Source organism: Rutilus rutilus (genome assembly GCF_951802725.1).
Source record: "Rutilus rutilus genome assembly, chromosome: 4".
Lineage (NCBI taxonomy): Eukaryota > Metazoa > Chordata > Actinopteri > Cypriniformes > Leuciscidae > Rutilus > Rutilus rutilus.
The window spans coordinates 13,998,329-14,019,747 of record NC_140212.1 but is presented as its reverse complement, the minus strand read 5'-3'; the positions used below and the strand labels follow the sequence as shown (position 1 = coordinate 14,019,747).

The 21,419-nt window shown below is 38.6% G+C and overlaps 2 protein-coding genes across 2 annotated transcripts; both read right to left on the bottom strand.

The window, feature by feature from the left end:
* Positions 1-31: 31 nt before the first annotated feature.
* LOC311289626 (plexin-C1-like) lies at positions 32-11,689 on the bottom strand. Its single transcript, XM_084407758.1, has 15 exons — positions 10,704-11,689; positions 10,361-10,486; positions 8,558-8,692; positions 8,358-8,458; positions 8,058-8,166; positions 7,802-7,961; positions 7,581-7,689; positions 7,388-7,481; positions 7,176-7,214; positions 3,815-3,948; positions 3,539-3,718; positions 3,078-3,186; positions 735-902; positions 388-549; positions 32-222 (listed from the first exon to the last, which is right to left on the bottom strand). The coding sequence occupies exons 1-15, from the start codon at positions 11,610-11,612 to the stop codon at positions 136-138; spliced, it is 2,622 nt and encodes an 873-aa protein (XP_084263884.1). The 5' UTR covers positions 11,613-11,689; the 3' UTR covers positions 32-135.
* A 2,827-nt stretch (positions 11,690-14,516) lies between these two features.
* On the bottom strand, positions 14,517-20,703 carry LOC311288944 (plexin-C1-like). Its single transcript, XM_084406635.1, has 15 exons — positions 19,705-20,703; positions 19,381-19,506; positions 19,120-19,254; positions 18,902-19,002; positions 18,613-18,721; positions 18,357-18,516; positions 18,146-18,254; positions 17,953-18,046; positions 17,741-17,779; positions 16,720-16,853; positions 16,444-16,623; positions 15,518-15,626; positions 15,240-15,404; positions 14,998-15,159; positions 14,517-14,832 (listed from the first exon to the last, which is right to left on the bottom strand). The coding sequence occupies exons 1-15, from the start codon at positions 20,611-20,613 to the stop codon at positions 14,746-14,748; spliced, it is 2,619 nt and encodes an 872-aa protein (XP_084262761.1). The 5' UTR covers positions 20,614-20,703; the 3' UTR covers positions 14,517-14,745.
* Positions 20,704-21,419: the final 716 nt, after the last annotated feature.

Below are 21,419 nucleotides of genomic sequence, written 5' to 3'. Positions count from 1 at the left end.
AATGTATAATTCCATTGAAATACGCAGATATAAAAAAGTATAGAGCTCCCTAGTCTTAGAAATAGCAAATAATCATTTTTAAACTTTTTCACCAAAAACATTTTTTTTTTTTTTGTGAGTGTTTTCATTGCTCTTTCACACTTGGCCAGGTGTGTTCTGTGGACTGAGGCAGAACAAATGCTTTGGATTCCCCATCATGAGAACATAATTCCCAATCATGATCTAAATGACAATGAAAAGCAATGTCTTTTAATCTCATAAAGGTGATTTAATAAGATTTACATTAAACTTAACACAGCACTGTTAACAGCATTTATCAAGTCAAATTATGAACTTCCATGTTTATAGATTTACCAAAGAATTGAAAATATCAAAAACCAGACGTACAGTTATTGAGTCCACTTCTGTGACGGCTCCTGATTCTCCTTTAATCTTACAGATGACGGCATTGTACTCAATTTTCTCCAAAACACACTGACACTGCTGATCTCCCTGTTGACCCGTCACATTCACCTCACTCATACTCAAGGTCAATGCATCTGCCTTTTTCTGAGAAAGAGAGGTAGAAGAGTGTGGAGGTTGTGAGATTCACATGCTGATGTGCAAAAACACTGACTGCTCACAATAATATATTTTCTGAGAGTTTTTAACACCAGGGCCTGGAAAAATAGGCATGCGTGCCAAAACATGCAGACTGTACATTGATCTTAAACTCACTGTAATGCTAAACTCACCTTAATGTTGACCTGTAGGTCGTTGGCCACCTGTAAGGTGCTGAATCCAGTGAATTCTGGATCAGACTTGTAGGAAAAGTGCTTACAATCTACAGTGGCGTTTCCAACTTTCATTGACAAGCTTAACAGTCCACTGCCATCATAACGGGGGGAAAGAAACCACACATCCTGAGAAAAGAGAGACAATGAAGATATGACTCCAATACAGGTGACACATGAAGCTCCGTGAAGCAATAAAACACAATAAAATTGCATGAGCTGACACAGACAAACTGCTAATTATTTTCATGTTATGGGTGGTAACTGACAAGCAATTTTAAAATTCTATAATATTTAGTGAATATATATATTATATATATTATATATAATATATATATATATATATAATATAATACTATATATTATATAGAATTTTAATATTTTAGAATTTTAATATTGCTTGTCAGTTACCACCCATAACATGAAAATAATTAACGGTTTGTATATAAAGAAATTAATACTTTCATTTAGCAAGGCTGCAAAAGTGACAAAGTTAAAAAGATTTCAAATAAATACTGTACTTTTGTACATCCTATTAATTAAATCATACTGAAAAAATATATCAACTTTTTTTTTTTTTTTTTTAAACAACAAAAAATATTATTGTCCCCAAAGTCTTGAACTATATATATTTAGCACACCAAGGGGACAAGGAACTTAAAACTGTCCAGCTATGACTTCTTGTTTCACAGGAGTTTAAATATGAGGAAACACAAAGGCCAAATTCCCTTATTCATCCATCACAATGAGTAAAACCAAAGAATATAGTTCTGATGTGCAGCAAAAGATTGTTGAGCTTCACAAAATAGAAAGTGTCTGTAAGAAAATAGCTAAAGAATTGAAAATCCCCATTTTGACCATCAGGGCAATAATTAAGAAGTTATAATCAACTAAAGATGTTACGAATCTGCCAGGAAGAGGACGTGTGTCTATATTGTCTTAATGGACGGTGAGGAGGAAAGTTTGAGTGGCCAAAGACTCTTCAATAATCACAGATGGAGAATTGCAGAGATTACTTGAGTCTTGGGGTCAGAAAGCCTATTATTAAAAAAAAAAATCAAACAACCTACATCCCCACATGTTGTTTGGGAGGTTTTCAAGAAAAATGCTCCTCACTCCTCCAAAAACAAACTCCAGCATATTCAGTTGTCAGACACGACTGGATCTTCAAACGGCACAGGGTTCTGTGGTCAGATGAAACTTAAAAAAGAGCTTTTTGGCAGCAAACACGCTAGATGGGTTTGGTGCACACAAGGATAAAAAGTACCCCATGTGTACAATTTAATATACCATCGGATCTTTAATGTTGTGGGCCTATTTTTCTGCTGGAGGTCCTGGACATCTTGTTCAGATACATGGCATCGTGGATTCTATCAAATATCAACAGATAAAAAATCAAAACCTGACGCCTTCTGCTAGAAATCTTATAATGGGCGGTGGTTGGATCTTCCATCAGGACAACGATCCAAAACAAAAATCAAAATCAACACAAAAATGTGTTAGGGAGCACAAAATGAAGCTTCTGCCATGACCGTCCCAGTTCCCACTGATGAGTGGAGTGAACTGAAGAGAAGAAGCACCGACATGGATCTGGGAATCTGAAGGATCTGGAGAGATTCTGTATGGAGGAATGGTCTCTGATCTCTTTTTCAGTTATTCTCCAAACTCATCAGGCATTATAGGAGAAGACTCAGAGCAGTTATCTTGGCAAAAGGAGATTGCAAAAAGGTATTTAACAAAAGGGTACCAATAATTGTGGCCAGTGTGTTTTGGAGAAAAACATTTATTTCATAATGTGATTCCCCCTCCCACTTTCAATTATTTTACTTCAATGAAAGGTTTGATTTTTGCCAATTTTTTGGATGAAAGATCAAAAGGCTAAATTATGCAGATTTATTTTTTACAGCCATTTTTGGTCATATTTACCAGGGGTATGATTAATTCTGAGCACGACTGTATATATATACAAATAGTTCAAGACTTTACACACACACACACACACACACACACACACACACACACACACACACACACATTTGTATACACGTTTGTTAGTGAGGGATAATCCAAGGCCTTCAAATAAAAGTAACCCCTTTAAAATAATCAATTACATATTTAGAGTCACTGAAGTGATTTTAACAATTATATGAGCAGATAAATGACATTTCTTTCTAAATAAGACCTTATGCAGTACATGTGTGAATCTGGGCTGTTTGAAGACTCACTGAAGTTATAAATAGCTGTCCTCTGTGTATCAGATAAAGTGCTGTGAGTTATTGCAGGAGTAATAAACACACGTCTTACCCCTGAGCTTCTGTTGTATTGAGTTTGAAGCTCTTTATTAGAGTGACGGACAATAACTGATTCCACAAATTCCATATTGCTCCCCTGAAGATCAATCTTCCTTCCACCACTGAATGAAGAGATATTAAAATATATATTAAAATATTTACAATAGAGATATTAACCATTTCAGCCAGTAATACAGAATATTAAGAAGCTCTCAGAATTATGAAACATACAAAACGACTGTAATTTCTAATTTCATTTCTTTCAATCTCACATAAATGTGTTTTCCCACAGTATCTCAGCAGATTATTACTTTGCAAACCTTCATTTTCCATATAAATAGCATTCTTGCATATTTCAGGACATTTAAAATGCCATTAGATTACCAAGAGCATGACATTCAAAATGAGCAGTTTTCATCTCAAGGCACTGATGGGATATGGAAGCTGTTCTGCCAGTGGTCTGAAAGCTCTTACCTCCTCCAGGAGACTGTGGGCTGTATTCCTGTGCAGCTGGGCTGGGAACTGTAAGTGATGATACTGTTACCATGACAACGGTCGTCAGGAGTAACAACACACACTTTCACTGTTCCTTTAGTTCCACTGGGAGGAATGTGGAACCTTAAAGTGTCACTGGAGCGATCAAACACTGGAGATCTGAGGGGAAACATTCATGCACAGATATACAATATCATTTATCTCAATCTACACACATTCATAAATAAAACCAAACACAAACACACAGAATCTCACTCTTTAGGAATACACTCCAGATCCCCTTGAATATGGATTTTAATGACAGATTCCAGGTTCCTTCCTCTTAGTAAAACGTTGTTTCTGCCATGGAAAGAAACCTTGTTGGGCTCCAGAGAGAGAATCTCTGGCTTCTGCAGGACACAAAATGTTGCACTCAGTAAAAAAAACCTTTAATTAAAAATTCTTTAATAAACAACAGAAACAAATGTACATTTTATTACATTTTATAAATGATAATAATAATAATGTGTAGTAAATATAATTGTAAATATGGATCAATACTATTTTATACATAGTTTAAAAAGCATAATGATTGTGACAAATCATTTATTGCTGATATTATATAGAAGAAAGCAACTTTTTGTCACAGTGTCTGGTTTGTGTTTCCCTGGGTAACCACTAGAGGTCCTTGTCCCCCACGGTGTCATTCTCTCATGCACTACATTTCCCATCATCCTGTTCTGTATTATCATTGATTCATTGCACACAGCTGTTTCCCCTCACCTTGTTAGTGTCTTTGTATATATACCCTGTCGGTGTCAGTGTTTGTCATGGAGTCCTTGTATAATGTCACCCTGCACTTCGGAGTTCTGTTTACGTTTGTTTCTGGTTTGTTTCTGGTTTGTTGCTGGGTTGTTTCTGGTTTGTTTCTGGTTTGTTTCTGGTTTGTTTCTGGTTTGTTTCTCGTTTTGGACTGTTGTATGGACTTTGACCTTTTGCCTGCCTGGATTACGAGTACGGATTACCCTTAATAAACTGCACTTGGATCTTACCTGTTTGTGTGCATCTCGTGACAGAAGGACTCCATCATGCATAGATCCAGCGGTATGGGTTCTTGTGTCTCTTCCCCAGCCACCGAGAGGGAGAGGAGACAGCAGAGGGGGAATTCCCAATCTGGAGAGGTTCCGCCTTGTATGAATATTTTCAAGTGCTTTGCATTGTGGGCTCGAATCACTGAGGAGACCACTGTGCTCCCTGTGGATTCTGGAGAGACAGTAGCGGCTACTCGCTCTCGAAGACGGCGGGGAGAAGGAAGACTTCCTGCCTTCCTAACATCCCCAAACAGCCCGCTGTCGTCCCGGAGGTCGTCCCCGAACAGCCCGCTGTCATCCCGGAGACTGTCCCGGAGCAGCCCGCTGTCGTCCCTGAGACCGTCCTGGAGAAGCCCGCTGTCGTCCCGGAGGCCGTCCCCGAACAGCCCGCTGTCATCCCGGAGGTCGTCCCTGAACAGCCCGCTGTCGTCCCTGAAACCGTCCTGGAGCAGCCCGCTGTCGTCCCGGAGGCCGTTCCTGAACAGCCCGCTGTTGTCCCGGAGGTAATCCCTGAACAGCCCGCTGTCATCCCGGAGGTCGCCCCGGAGCTGCCCACCATCAGTCCTGCCACGGCCAAGAGAGCGTTCTTCCTTTTTTATGTATTGGTGTTTCTGCATGCATGGAGGAAGCACATGAGTTCTGCTGATCCAGAGACTGTTCACGTCACGTCTGCAGATCCCAAGACTGTTCACGTCAAGTCTGCCGATCCGGAGACTGTTCAGGTCACATCTGCCGATCAGGAGACTGTTCACGTCACGTCTGCCGATCAGGAGACTGTTCACGTCACGTCTGCCGATCAGGAGACTGTTCAGGTCACGTCTGCCGATCCGGAGACTGTTCAGGTCACGTCTGCCGATCAGGAGACTGTTCACGTCACGTCTGCCGATCAGGAGACTGTTCACGTCACGTCTGCCGATCCGGAGACTGTTCAGGTCACGTCTGCCGATCAGGAGACTGTTCACGTCACGTCTGCCGTTCCAGAGACGGTTCACGTCACGTCTGCCGTTCCAGAGACTGTTCACGTCACGCCTGCCGATCCAGAGACGGTTCACGTCACGCCTGCCGATCCAGAGACGGTTCACGTCACGCCTGCCGATCCAGAGACTGTTCACGTCACGTCTGCCGATCCAGAGACGGTTCACGTCACGCCTGCCGATCCAGAGACTGTTCGCGTAACGTCTGTCGATGCAGAGACTGTTCCTGTGCCGGAGGCTTTACCCGTCAGCTCTGCCACGGCCAAGAGGGCTGTCTTCACTTTTTATATGGTTGCTGTCCTGTGTGCCTGGGCTGCACACACCACCAAGATGGCAGCCTCCAGTCCAGTTGGAACCCCGGACACTGTGCTGGAGCCGGTGTCTATTCCTGAGCCAGTGTCTGTATCTTTTCCTGTGCCTGAGCCGGTTTCTGTGTCTGTGTCTGTTCCTGAGCGGGTGTCTGTTCCTGAGCGGGTGTCTGTTCCTGAGCCGGTGTCTGTTCCTGTTCCTGAGCGGGTGTCTGTTCCTGTTCCTGAGCGGGTCTCTGTTCCGGTGTCTGTTCCTGAGCGGGTGTCTGTCCCTGTTCCTGAGTGGGTGTCTGTTCCTGTTCCGTGGCCGCCCGAAGGGTCGTCTCCGCCCTGGCTGCCCGATGGACTGTCTGCTCCGCCCTGGCCGCCCGATGGACTGTCTGCTCCGCCCTGGCCGCCCGAGGGAAAGTCTCCGCCCTGGCCGCCCGATGGACTGTCTGCTCCGCCCTGGCCGCCCGAAGGGTCGTCTTCGCCATGGCCGCCCGAAGGGTCGTCTCCGCCCTGGCCGCCCGATGGACTGTTTGCTCCGCCCTGGCCGCCTGAGGGAAAGTCTCCGCCCTGGCCGCCCGATGGGTCGTCTGCTTCGCCCTGTTCACTGTTCCTGTTCCCCTTCATGGACCTGGCCCCCCATACCTCCCCCTGATCCTCCACCGTTCCACCTCCCTCCTGCACTCTTGTGTTGGTTTTGTAGTGGTGTCTTGGAGCGTCTGGTAGCCGCTCCGTAGAGGGGGGGTTATGTCACAGTGTCTGGTTTGTGTTTCCCTGGGTAACCACTAGAGGTCCTTGTCCCCCACGGTGTCATTCTCTCATGCACTACATTTCCCATCATCCTGTTCTGTATTATCATTGTTTCTTTGCACGCAGCTGTTTCCCCTCACCTTGTTAGTGTCTGTGTATATATACCCTGTCGGTGTCAGTGTTTGTCATGGAGTCCTTGTATAATGTCACCCTGCACTTCGGAGTTCTGTTTACGTTTGTTTCTTGTTTGTTTCTCGCTTTGGACTGTTTTGAATGGACTTTGACCTTTTGCCTGCCTGGATTACGAGTACGGATTACCCTTAATAAACTGCACTTGGATCTTACCTGTTTGTGTGCATCTCGTGACACTTTTGTTTTAAAAGAATTTTTAAAAGCAAAAAGTTCCTCAAAAAAGGAAACAAAATCCTCAGTCTCTTGTAAAGTCACATCTATTTGAAATAGGCACAAACTGAAAAAACAACATCCCTATTCTGTGAAGTTGGGTTCATAATAGTATGACACTTACTCTGTAGATAATCTCAGAGTGTAGATCTTTACATGCATCCTAAAAAGTAGAAAAAGAGAGAGAACTGAGCGGTTCATTTACTTCCTGAGTTTTCTTCAGTCGACACAATGATATTTAAGCTATTACCAATGAATTAATATCATATTTAATCTTTATAAAGGTTACATATACGTATTTCCCAATACGTATACGTATAATGAAGCATGTCTCACCTGTATGAGTAACTGCGGTCCAGTTCCATGTGTCCAATCACAACGCTGAGAGGAAGAGGACCACTGACACCCAGATGAGACACACTGCACACACCTGCATTCATGCACATATGATGTATTAATATAATCTATAAAGCTCTGTGTTATCATTTCTGCACTATGCAATTTTTCACACTGAATTTTATTTTCTCACTGTGTATAAGAAGCATTTGTGTTTTCTGCGATACTGGAGCAGTTCCTCATTGTCAGTGTCTCTGTGATCTTCAGATCCTTAATGGTAACCGTAGCAGAGACTTCTGAAACTGAATAGATTATCAAAAATGTTTATGGTTATAAAGAAAATCATATTCTGACTACAAAAATGTCCTGTATAATAGCACACATACAGTACAACTTCATTAATAGAAAACTAACCTCCAGTATAAAGTATGTGTTCAGGAAAAGTACAGTAGCAGTTTGGGAAAACTGCAGTCAGATCAGACCCGTCACACAGATTCACACTTCCTGTGGTGAAGGAACATGAGAAAGCGGGATTTCCTGTGCTCTCCAGACTCAAGGCTAGATGTAGAGTAATCTGTGTAGGAGAGGGCAATGTTTGGTAGTCATATAAATTATTTATTAAATATATTCCCTAAATTATGATAAATATTTTAAGATTCTGACCCTCTACCTTTCTAGAAGAGTTCTCTGTCATCTGAAAAGAAAGCAGCTGTGTCTTAAGAGAGTTTTTTGGGATGGACACCCATGAAGAATTTGAGCATTCATCTTGAGTAGAACATCTGGATAAAAACATCATCAATATATAACGTACAGATCTGTTTGCACTGCTCACCATATCCATATACATGATAAGAACTTAAAAGACTGTTCAACAGTAAATCATTAGGCATATTACTGTTAGATGATGATGCAGCCTATGCAGATTGCATGTGTGATGTGTGAAAAGTCACATGTGATAAAGGCAGATCACCTCTGTGTGTTCACACACCAGCCGCAGAGAGGATCCAGAGCAGCTCTGCAGTCTTTCAGAGAGCTGTATTTATCACACTGAACCACAGACACTCTTCTGAGCTACATCAAAAACATGAGCAGAAAGAGATAAGTGTGATGATTCAATGTACTGTAACACACGAGTAAAGTAATTGCAATTTCTAAATTTCTAAACCTCACCTCTTTCCTCAGAGCAATGTAGATATATTTGAAATCTACTGGATCAAAGTGCATTCTGGGAAGCACTGCTCGTTCATCATTAGATTTGTACAGCACTATTGGACAGCCTGGTGTGAATTTCTCATCCAACATAAACTAAAAATACAAACTGCATCATTATCCAAACTTTACTCAAATCAAATCATTATATGATTGTGTTTTATTGGTGTCATTTATTCATGTCACTAAGATATCGAGTACCTATCACCATATGATTATTCACAGATTCCACAAAAGTGCTCAAGTTTCTCAGAAATGCAGAAACTAAGTTAAAAACTATAAAACAGATCTAACAGAAACTAAACCAGACTGTTAATATAAAGACACAAAAAGAGAGTCAGAGTGAAAATATGAGCAATTTATGAAGCACATTATTAGTCATTGCTTAATTATTCATTTATTTTTCCAAGTGTCTGTGTGTAGGTCTAATTGTAATTTTTTCGATATTTTTCCCCCTCATAGATAGCTAATTTTCTTAACTTTTATTCACTTTTACGCATTGTTTTGTTTACATTGATTTTATTGCAACTAAATAAAGGTTTAATATATGGGTAGTTGGCATGAAATTTAAAGCACTATTTATCTAATTGTATAATAAAATGATTATACATGTTGTTTTATGATGTCATATTAATCAGCAGAACATATATAATTAAATATATAATATAATTTAAAACAATACCAACACACAATATAGTCTAGCATACAACTACACTAAAAACTCATTTGCATTTTGCCTAAACACGAGTCACAAAAACTCTTCAATTCCACCAACAACACAATAATAATAAAAACAATACATACAAAATAGCAATAAATGTCTATCAAGCGTAGCGTTAGTTCTGGCAGGTCACGTTAGTCAAGCTCGCATCAGCTGATCCACATCTACCTATAGGAATACGACGCCTATCACCGTATACATATATAAGCTCCTTCAGTGTTAGCAGCTATCGCGTTTCTCAGGAGCTAATTACCCTCCTCCATCCCCAGCTCCTCCTCTCGCCCAGTCAGGATTTGACATTCTGATTCCCCTTGAATCAGAATAATTATCGAATATGTTGTACTTTTAAAATCTTGAATTAAATATATTTGCAAATTTTCATGTTGGTTCTGTTCTGTTTACCCCAAGGGGGATTATTGCTGCTCTCCCTGCTCTTATCCATGCTAGGCTGCATGGATGCGCAGGGAATTCTCGCCCAGAACGGAACCATACCGCCAATCCAAACTGTATGCTAATTGTCAATCATATTTGACGGTAGTGGTCCTGACAGAAGTAGTATCTTGAAGTGTACCAAAGACTTTGAGTGTAGGCTACTCATCATTGAAATAGTTGAAAGTGATGGGTCTCAGTATAAATATATAATTATGTTTTATTATATTAATTATGTTTCAAGTTCTGTTTTGTGTATTAATGTATTAAATATGAGTTTTCCAAATCTGATTCATAATGTGTGTTTTTTTTTTTAATCAAGTTACCATTATAGAGATTAGTGTTCCTTTGAGCTAAAAGCTGGTTAAGACGTTTCGTTATGGCATATGTGAATGGCCAAATCCACAGATCTAATATTATTTTTGCTCTCAATAGTAATAGTTATAGGCCTATCCTTTTAATGCCATGACCATTTTTAAACCTAGAGCCCATTTTCATGACCACGTCAATAACATACATGACACAATAACATAAAACTTGCTTGCTTACAGCCTTATTCTGTCTACAGATGAGGGTTTTTCAGAAATTAGTGAAAAATAAGATATGAGACAGACCTTTATCAGTTGCCCATCACTGGTTCCTATGAGCAACACAATCCAGGATCCACTTCTAACTGCTGCCACTGATGACATTGAGCTGTACTTGAACACCACAGAGAGCGGCTGAAGGTTACTACCACTCTGCAACACAAAGAACAAAACTATTATGACTTTGGTGAATAGTGAAATTAAGTTTTGTCATGCAACATATTATATATTCTATTACTATTATACATAACTCAAATCAGTAGAACAACTAAACATTTGTAAAAAAAAAAAAAACATTTGTTTATAATAATTAACAATACTTTTTTTTTTTTTTTACGCATATTGAGCACATAAATACTGATTTTCCAACCTCAGAATCACATTTTTCACCAGTAGTGCAGAAACCCTTCACTCGGCCTCGAACTGTACTGATGTCGTACAGAGCCAGCGCGGTGTTCTCCGGATCCTGCTGATTCTGCGCACTGAACACTCCTGCCCAAATAACACCGTTCCCTGAGGGAATAACGGTGGAGGAGACGAGCACAGGACGAGCTTTATCATTGCAGCACTCTATCGTTGCAGCCTGTAGGGATTTGAAGATCTCTTTCTTTTTTATTTTATTGCTGTCCATCCACATGACGTGCACTTTCCTTTCCGAGTCAGTCTCTGCGTTGAGAAATAAGTAGGACTCTGAGGGAGAAACTCTCTGGAATCCGTCAACAAACTCCACATCTCTAGCGGTGCTCTGGATGAAGGTGGTTGATTCTTCTTCTATGTCGGTGAAAATCCCACCAATTTGAGACTGTAAAGTGTTCCACAGTTTAACAACAGGATACGGATCTTGAGGTTTTGTTTGTTTGTCCTTTTTCCCAACCAAAAGGTACCTACTGGTACTTGGACCTGCTATGAACGCAACAGATTTCTCATTCTGTCTCGGTCCTACCGATATACTTTCATAGTAAATACTCTTTGTAATGTCATTCAGATCAAGAACTTCGCAGTATCCATCTCTAAAGGTCCCACAGGTTATCAGGGTGTCGTTGTCATCAAAAGGCACTAGAATGTTGACTCTATTTTGATGAGTGGCATTAGTGATGTCCTTCCTCTTCTCCTCAAAAAGATTGAGTCTCATCTGATATAGTCGATGGTCAGTAAGAACGAACAACTTACTTTTACCAACTACAAAGTCCTTGATGTCTCCATCAAAGTTCACCAGATCACTGCAAATGCAATGTTTCAAAAGTGGGAGCACAAGTATTGCAAGTAAGTATCCTCTCATCTTGCATATCTGAGAGATCAGCTTAAGTTTCGAGATCTTGTCACAGAGATCAACTGCGCTCAGATGCGCCCACGGCTGAAATGGATGGAAGTGAAAGCAGCGGCTCTGAAGATGCCTGATGACTTCCTGACTTGTTTTGTAAGTTATATCATTTCATGATGAGACACTTTTCATAATCCTACATAAAAGAAGAGTAAAAGGAACTCTCTCTTGAAATCATTTTATTGACAGCAGACTTTATATTTATTATAATCTTAAATAACTCTTATCTTAAAGATTCGGTTCGTATCATGATTTTTGACCCACGATTCGATACAAAAACACTGTCAGTGTCGGCTGCAAAGATGAGGTTGAAGACGCTGACTCGCGATCTTCGCAGTAGTGAACGCGCCAGAGAGAAATGCACATTTCATACGGATTGCATAAGCAGAGAGCAGTCTGTTTTCTTTCGTTTTGAATTGTTCTGTTTAAAAGTACACATTTTAAACTTTCTATAGATATATTTCTCAGGTCTGTGAGGCAAGTAGGCCGTATACGCTTAGTTTCCATTCATTTGTGAGATGAGCTCCAGTTCACGCGCCGGCGCCTCCGTGTCTTGATTATCTATTGTCTGCTATATTTACTTATTTATCATTTATTAAATCCAGGCAATTGGTTGATGAAACATTGATTAAAATGATTTTTCCACCTAAAAGTTAAAGATTTTTTGTCACATCCGTAACGCATGTGTATTTCCCTCATATTAAATCTAAAACGCATGTGTAGACTAATATTTTTCTAATGTCTGGACTCCTTTATTAAGGGAGTATGGATATATAAACAGAAGTTTCAATATATTGGTAGTAAATGCATTTTCTGAGAATTTATATTTCAAGTTTTTACTGCAGACGTAACGTTGGAATTGCCCAATTTATCCTCAACTTTAGTTTAACCAGTAATTTTATAATGTTAACTTCAAATAATACTAATAGTAATTTAAAGATGTGGTAGCATTGGATCTGGACGGGAAGGATAACTCTGGGAGTTGTAAGGGGTGTTTCGCGATTCTGCCTTCTCACACCGCGACACAGGTTTGTGGATCTGAGTGTCCGATTTCGGTTTCATATCGCATATCATTACAGCCCTAATAACCAATAAAAAGCATGCTGATATTTGTATTCATTTAAATAGAATTAAGTAATTGTACAAGACATTGTGCCCAGGGGCCTCTGAATTCTTAATCCGGGCCTGTCCGCGGGTGAAGTAAGTGAAAGTGAAAGCAGTGCTATGAGAGGAGGGTGGGGTGTTTTAAATACAGAGAAATTGTAGCTTACTTTATGAAACATTTATCAATCCAAAAAGTTACTTTAGTGAAATGTAATAAAAATAAATAAATAATAAAAATAAATAAATTTAAAAAAGATCTGCGTTCCTTGTATACCGAAGCACACAATTAAAAAGTAGATTAGGCCTAAACGGTTTAGAAATTATCTGATGACATCAACAGGAAGGGGTTTTTATGAAGTAAGATTTTTTTCCACATAGTTTGTATAACAACTTGTTTAATAATAACATTCGTATTAGTGTCCTGACTGTAAGGCTCTGAAAATCAATATGAAACAAATATCATACTGGACACAAATATCACACACTTCGCAGACGATAGAAAAAGCATAGGTCTAAATGCAGAAAGAAAGTAGTTTAAGAACATAATTCTTTACATTGAAAATCAGAATTTAACTCATCGGTTCATCTGGCATAATAATGATGATGATAATAACAACAAAAACAGCCTAATAATAATATTAGCTTAGCTGAACTAGGCTGATATTTGCACACTTTTGTATATGTTATGTTATTGAATGTATGAAATATAAAGGCACTACAATGAAATATAAAAATGTTATGCACTGCTGGTATGTTTGTTAAAAATGTGGAATCTTTAGTATACAACATAGTACATGTGATGATGATACATACAGAACAATTCAGATCTGTGTTTAGAAGACCGTTTAGTGTTAAGATATTTAAGGTTTATATCATGTTAGAGATATAGACAAATTATATTCTATTCTATTTTATTTTAGAGCAACCACGCTGTGTTCTCTGACATGTGTGCTGGTGACTTGCAGTTCATGTGTGCTTGTTCATTTAAATCAGACAAGACTCTTTTTTAAAGGATTTCATGTTTGGCATGTTTATTAGTAAGTATGAGGTGTAAGGCAGTATAATGATAACATAAATTATCAGATTAATAACAAAAAATGACAGAAAAAATGTGTAGGTGTTTGATGAAAAAGAATCAATGAAAGCATTCTCCTACAAAATAACCGTAAATAACAAACCAGTCCTCTGCAGGAACTTTGCATTGATTGTAAGTGTATAGCGCCACCTGATGTTCAGTCTCAGGATTGCTCTCACAGGATATTTGAACGCACGTTGTTGAATAGTTAAAGCAATGACAAAACATTTTTATTTATTTAAAGGAACCGTATGTAAGATTGTGGCCAAAACTGGTATTGTAATCACTTTCAAATTGCTGTAGAGCGGTGTATCCCCTCCCCCTCCCCCCTGACTTGAGGTTGCCAGTTAGGCTGCAGGATCCAGCAGGAACGTAGGCTGCTACAAGGAGCTTCCAATGGCAAGTGACGAGTCCTACACAGTACGTTTTTTTTTCTGTTAATTATGTTTATGCTTCATTAGATATGTTTTGCGAAGTAATTATAATTTTTTATCCGACACTTTGTTGCTGCAGCTGTGGTAACTAGAGCAGAGCTGGCAACCCGGATGCAGAAACACTAATGACTTCGTGATTAGTAGATAGGTAGAGGGTGGAGCATCAGGCCAAAACACAACATGACAACATCAACATCAGTTGAGGGCTGCAACTTCACTTTTTAAAGACAATATCCTGGCCGGACTACTGTTGTCAGTGATATAAGTATATGAAATGAACATGATTTCTTAATGTCTAGTGACATATCAGGGCCATTTTATGATTAATTGAAATACATTTCTTACATATGGTTTCTTTAAAGTTGAATAATTTACTGATATGTTAATTTATGAAATGTATATATATAACAGAAAATTCAAACTGCAAATAATGATTTTAAGCCTTTTTCAAAGAAATTTCTCAGTTTTCATTGCTCTTTCACACTTGGCCAGGTGTGTTCTGTGGACTGAGGCAGAACAAATGCTTTGTATTCCCCATCCTGAGAACATGATTCCCAATCATGATCTAAATGAAAATGAAAAGCAATGTCTTTTAATCTCATAAAGTTGATTTAATAAGATTTAAAGTAAACTTAACACAGCAGTGTTAACAGCATTTATCAAGTCAAATTATGAACTTCCATGTTTATAAATTTAACAAAGAATTGAAGATATCAAAAACCAGACGTACAGTTATTGAGTCCACATCTGTGACGGCTCCTGATTCTCCTTTAATCTTACAGATGATGGCATTGGACTCAAACACCTCCAAAACACACTGACACTGTTGATCTCCCTGTAGACCCGTCACTTTCACCTCACTCATACTCAAGGTCAATGCATCTGCCTTTTTCTGAGAAATAGAGATCCACAAGATGAATTTGTGTTAACTCAAAAAGTTCAGGTCTTGCTCAGTTTTTAGCAATTCTTTACCTGAATGTTCACCAGTAGGTCGTTGGCCACCTGTAAGGTGGTGAATGTGAATTCTGGATCAGGCTCGTAGGACAAATACCCACAGTCAATAGTGGAGTTCACAGCTTTCAATAATAAGTTTAACAGTCCACTGCCATAATAACGGGGGGAATGAAACCAAACGCCCTGAGAAAAGAGAGACAATGAAAAATATGACTCCAATATGACTTTAATTAAAGATTTTATCCCCTTGATTCATTGACATAATTCACCCTTTGACTTCTGTGTGTCAGTCTTACCCCTGAGCTTCTGCTGTATTGTGTTTGAAGCTCTTTATTAGAGTGACGGACAATAACTGATTCCACAGATTCCATATTGCTCCCCTGAACATGAATCTTCCTTCCACCACTGAATAAAGAGATATTAAAACCAATTTCAGTCAATAATGCATAATAAACAATGTTAAAGTAAAAGTACAGTATTAACATTTGAATTCCTCCCACTAACTTTCCTGAATGTATATTTCACACACATAAACACAAAGACACAAATTTCAAGATGTTTCAGCAACCAATGGAAGTAAAACCTGCCGAAAACATGAAAACAGTCTGGCTGTTAGGAAGCAGTTTGCTCTTACTAAACTAAAGACTAGTCTTGTTCACACATGAGTCAGTAAACTTTGTAACACAAAGTTGAGATGTTGTTGCCCAGAGAGAAAAAACAATATGTGGTGTCGGAGGAAAAGAGGCTCGAGAGATGAGAGATGCGTATCAACTCTGGTCACAAATAGAAAGGGAAATAAAGTAAAGTGTACAAAAGTCGGGAGAGCGGTTATCTCTTCTCCTGCTCACCTTTCACATCTTTTACAGACACACTCTCTACGCACATGTGCAGTTCTCATTCTACCTCAAATTACTGTAAATGCACAAAGTGACCGTTACAGACTGCAGCTCTCAGAACAAAGACAAAACATGGAAATGACCTGACCTTTCTTGCATATGAGTGGGTTTTTTATTTTATTTATTTTTTCATCAACAGTAGCTCTGCAGATCATTACACTTGAACATTACATTATATTATTTTCCCACATTAACAGCATTCGTGCAAATTCTGTGTTTAAAATGGGCTGTATGACATTTGATTAAGTATTTAAAATGAGCAGTTTTCATCTCAAGGCACTGATGGGATATGGAAGCTGTTCTACCAGTGGTCTGAAAGCTCTTACCTCCTCCAGGAGACTGTGGGCTGTATTCCTGTGCAGCTGGGCTGGGAACTGTAAGTGATGATACTGTTACCATGACAACGGTCGTCAGGAGTAACAACACACACTTTCACTGTTCCTTTAGTTCCACTGGGAGGAATGTTGAACCTTAAAGTGTTGTTGGAGCGATCAAACACTGGAGATCTGAGGGGAAACATTCATGCACAGATATACAATATCATTTATCTTAATCTACACACATTCATAAATACGACTAAACACAAACACACTTAATCTCACTCTTTAGAAATACAGTCCAGATCCCCTTGAATATGGATTTTAATGACAGATTCCAGGTTCCTTCCTCTTAGTAAAACATTGTTTCTGCCATGCACAGAAATCTTGTTGGGCTCCAGAGAGAGAATCTCTGGCTCCTGCAGGACACAAAAGTTGCACTCAGTAAAGAAAGGGCGTAAAATTTTTATTTTTTTTTTTTTAAATACATATTATTTAATATGACCACAATATTTTTAATGAACAGAAGTTAAAAATATTTTTTAGAATAAAAAATTAGATAATTAGATAATAAAAAATTATAATATATAATTGTAAATATAAAAAATATATTATATATCATTTAAAAAGCATGATGATTGACACATTGTTTGCTGCTGATATGATGTACAAGAAAACTACTGTTGTTTTAAAGGGTTAGTTCACCCAAATATTTTAATTCTGTCATTAATTACTCACCCTCATGTCATAACAAACCCATAAGACATTCGTTCATCTTCGGAACACAAATGAACATTTGTTTTTAATGAAATCGGACAGATTTCTGTCTCTCCATTGACAGCTACGCAACTACCACTTTGACGCTTCAAAAAATTCATAAAGAGATTGTAAAACTAATATGAATTGAGTGGTTTGGTCCAAATTTTCGGTAGAGACTTGATCGCTTTAAATAAAATCCTAAAATTAAATCTGTCAGAAAATTTGGACAAAACCGCTCAATCCATATGGATTAGTTTTAAAAGCTCTTTATGAACATTTTGAAGCATCAAAGTAATAGTTGTGGATGTCAATGGAGGGATAGAAATCTCTCTGATTACAAATATCTTCATTTGGTTATCAAAGATTAACAAAAGTTTAAGATTAACAAAAGTTTTATGACAGAATTTTCATTTTTGGATACATTTTCCCTTTAAGAGAAGATTATGAGCAAATGATTCCTAAGAAAAAGTAAAAGCAAAACAAAATACTCAACAAGAAACAACATCCCTATTCTGTGAAGTTGGGTTCATAATAGTATGACACTTACTCTGTAGATAATCTCAGAGCATCGATCTTTACATGCATCCTAAAAAGTAGAAAAAGAGAGAGAACTGAGCGGTTCATTTACTTCCTGAGTTTTCTTCAGTCGACACAATGATATTTAAGCTATTACCAATGAATTAATATCATATTGAATCTTTATAAAGGTTACATATACGTATTTCCCAATACATATACGTATAATGAAGCATGTCTCACCTGTATGAGTAACTGCGGTCCAGTTCCATGTGTCCAATCACAACGCTGAGAGGAAGAGGACCACTGACACCCAGATGAGACACACTGCACACACCTGCATTCATGCACATATGATGTATTAATATAATCTATAAAGCTCTGTGTTATCATTACTGCACTATGCAATTTTTCACACTGAATTTCATTTTCTCACTGTGTATAAGAAGCATTTGTGTTTTCTGTGATACTGGAGCAGTTCCTCAGTGTCAGTGTCTCTGTGATCTTCTGATCCTTAATGGTAACCGTAGCAGAGACTTCTGAAACTGAATAGATTATCAAAAATGTTATATAAAAAAAATCATATTCTGACTACAAAAATGTCCTGTATAATAGCGCACATACAACTTCATTAATAGAAAACTAACCTCCAGTATAAAGTATGTGCTCAGGAAAACTACAGGAGCAGTCTGGGAAAACTGCAGTCAGATCAGACCCGTCACACAGATTCACACTTCCTGTGGTGAAGGAACATGAGAAAGCGGGATTTCCTGTGCTCTCCAGACTCAAGGCTAGATGTAGAGTAATCTGTGTAGGAGAGGGCAATGTTTGGTAGTCATATACATTATTTATTAAATATATTCCCTAAATTATGATAAATACTTTCAGATTCTGACCCTCTACCTTTCTAGAAGAATTCTCTGTCATCTGAAAAGAAAGCAGCTGTGTCTTAAGAGAGTTTTTTGGGATGGACACCCATGAAGAATTTGAGCATTCATTTTGAGTAGAACATCTGGATAAAAACATCATCAATATATCACGTACAGATCTGTTTGCACTGCTCACCATATCCATATACATGATAAGAACTTAAAAGACTGTTCAACAGTAAATCATTAGGCATATTATTGTTAGGTGATGATGCAGCCTATGCAGAATGTGTGAAAAGTCCCATGTGATAAAGGCAGATCACCTCTGTGTGTTCACACACCAGCCGCAGAGAGGATCCAGAGCAGCTCTGCAGTCTTTCAGAGAGCTGTATTTATCACACTGAACCACAGACACTCTTCTGAGCTACATCAAAAACATGAGCAGAAAGAGATAAGTGTGATGATTCAATGTAACACGATTGAGTAGAGACATACTGCCAATGGTTTGTTTGTTTGTTAATTGCACATTTCTAAAACTCACTTCTTTCCTCACAGCGATGTAGATATATTTGAAATCTACTGGATCAAAGTGCATTCTGGGAAGCACTGCTCGTTCATCATCAGATTTGTACAGCACTATTGGACAGCCTGGTGTGAATTTCTCATCCAAAACCAGCTAACAACAAATAGAAATACAAATCATAAATTGTGATTGTATAGTAGTTCAAATGCAGAGGTAAACAACAGATTAAATGGAGGGCAGGAATTTAGAAATGAAAGCTTATTGAGAGGTGAAGGAGACCTTTATCAGTTGTCCATCACTGGTTCCTATGAGCAACACAATCCAGGATCCACTTCTAACTGCTGCCACTGATGACATTGAGCTGTACTTGAACACCACAGAGAGCGGCTGAAGGTTACTACCACTCTGCAACACAAAGAACAAAAATATTATGACTTTGGTGAATAGTGAAATTAAGTTTTCTCATGCAACATATTATATATTCTATTACAATTATTATACATAACTCAAATCAGTAGAACTACTAGGCCTAAACATTTGTAAAAAAAAAAAAAAAAAAAAACATGTAGCCTATATTGAGCACATAAATGCTGATTTTCCAACCTCAGAATCACATTTTTCACCAGTAGCGCAGAAACCCTTCACTCGGCCTCGAACTGTACTGATGTCGTACAGAGCCAGCGCGGTGTTCTCCGGATCCTGCTGATTCTGCGCACTGAACACTCCTGCCCAAATAACACCGTTCCCTGAGGGAATAACGGTGGAGGAGACGAGCACTGGACGAGCTTTATCATTGCAGCACTCTATCGTTGCAGCCTGTAGGGATTTGAAGATCTCTTTCTTTTTTCTTTTATTGCTGTCCATCCACAGGACGTGCACTTTCCTCTCCGAGTCAGTCTCTGCGTTGAGAAATAAGTAGGACTCTGAGGGAGAAACTCTCTGGAATCCGTCAACAAACTCCACATCTCTAGCGGTGCTCATGATGAAGGGGGTTAATCCGTCCTCTATGTAGTTGAAAATCCCACCACTTTGAGACTGTAAAGTGTTCCACAATTTAACAACAGGATAAGGATCTTGAGGTTTTGCTTGTTCGTCCTTTTTCCCAACCAAAAGGTACCTACTGGTACTTGGACCTGCTATGAACGCAACAGATTTCTCATTCTGTCTCGGTCCTACCGATATACTTTCATAGTAAATACTCTTTGTAATGTCATTCAGATCAAGAACTTCGCAGTATCCATCTCTAAAGGTCCCACAGGTTATCAGGGTGTCGTTGTCGTCAAAAGGCACTAGAATGTTGACTCTATTTTGATGAGTGGCATTAGTGATGTCCTTCCTTTTCTCCTCAGAAAGATCGAGGCTCATCTGATATAGTCGATGGTCAGTAAGAACGAACAACTTACTTTTACCAACTACAAAGTCCTTGATGTCTCCATCAAAGTTCACCACATTACCGCAAATGCAATGTTTCAAAAGTGGGACCACAAGTATTGCAAGTAAGTATCCTCTCATCTTGCATATCTGAAAGATCAGCTGAAGTTTCGAGATCTTGTCACAGAGATCAACTGCGCTCAGATGCGTCCACGGCTGAAGTGAATAGAAGTGAAAGCAGCGGCTCTGAAGATGTCTGATGACTTCCTGACTTGTTTTGTAAGTTATACCATTTCACGATGAGACACTTTTCATAATCTTACATAAAATAAGAGTAAAAGGAACAAGTATGTAGGCGACTCTCTCTTGAAATCATTTTATTGACAGCAGACTTTATATTTATTATCTTTATCTTTAAGTTCTACAATCCTTTGGTTACTGCTGCACCTTTGTGGTGTAAAAACAGCTTAATATGATGAAGCAGGGAAAAATATATTTCTTGATTATGTTTTATCATTTGCTTATGTTTTAGCATTTAATCATTTAGATCCTAAAAATCATTTATTTAAGAAATCATTAATATCATGTTGTTGTGTTTCTGATTAGTATTATCATTTGATGTGTTTACCATTAGTATCATTTGAAATGTATGTTAAATGCTTTTCTTTTATTCATATTTATGCCTCAAATGTAGCTGATTGACTTTGGGTGAACTTTTGTAAGCTATAGCAGTTTAAAGGAGGTCAAGAGTCTATAAGTTTTCAACAGACAGACCACGAATGCTCGAATGTCTCAGAATAAAGTGATAAACGAATGTTATCTTAGCTGAACATCTTGCAGAAGAGACATGTGCAGTAGTTCTGTATTGTGTATTGTATTAAGATTAACAACTTTCTGACACATTTGGGGTACGAGACAATGTGTGTACGCCTCAATGTGTGAAACCA

Coding starts and splice junctions, on each gene's coding strand:
- LOC311289626 (XM_084407758.1), bottom strand. CDS start 11,612: ATGAGAGGATACTTACTTGCAATACTTGTGCTCCCACTTTTGAAACAT. Junction 8,167..8,357: donor TGGTGTGTGAACACACAGAG/GTGATCTGCCTT, acceptor GTTTTTATCCAG/ATGTTCTACTCAAGATGAAT. Junction 7,215..7,387: donor GACCGCAGTTACTCATACAG/GTGAGACATGCT, acceptor TCTACTTTTTAG/GATGCATGTAAAGATCTACA.
- LOC311288944 (XM_084406635.1), bottom strand. CDS start 20,613: ATGAGAGGATACTTACTTGCAATACTTGTGGTCCCACTTTTGAAACAT. Junction 18,722..18,901: donor TGGTGTGTGAACACACAGAG/GTGATCTGCCTT, acceptor GTTTTTATCCAG/ATGTTCTACTCAAAATGAAT. Junction 18,047..18,145: donor ACAAATGCTTCTTATACACA/GTGAGAAAATGA, acceptor GCATGAATGCAG/GTGTGTGCAGTGTGTCTCAT.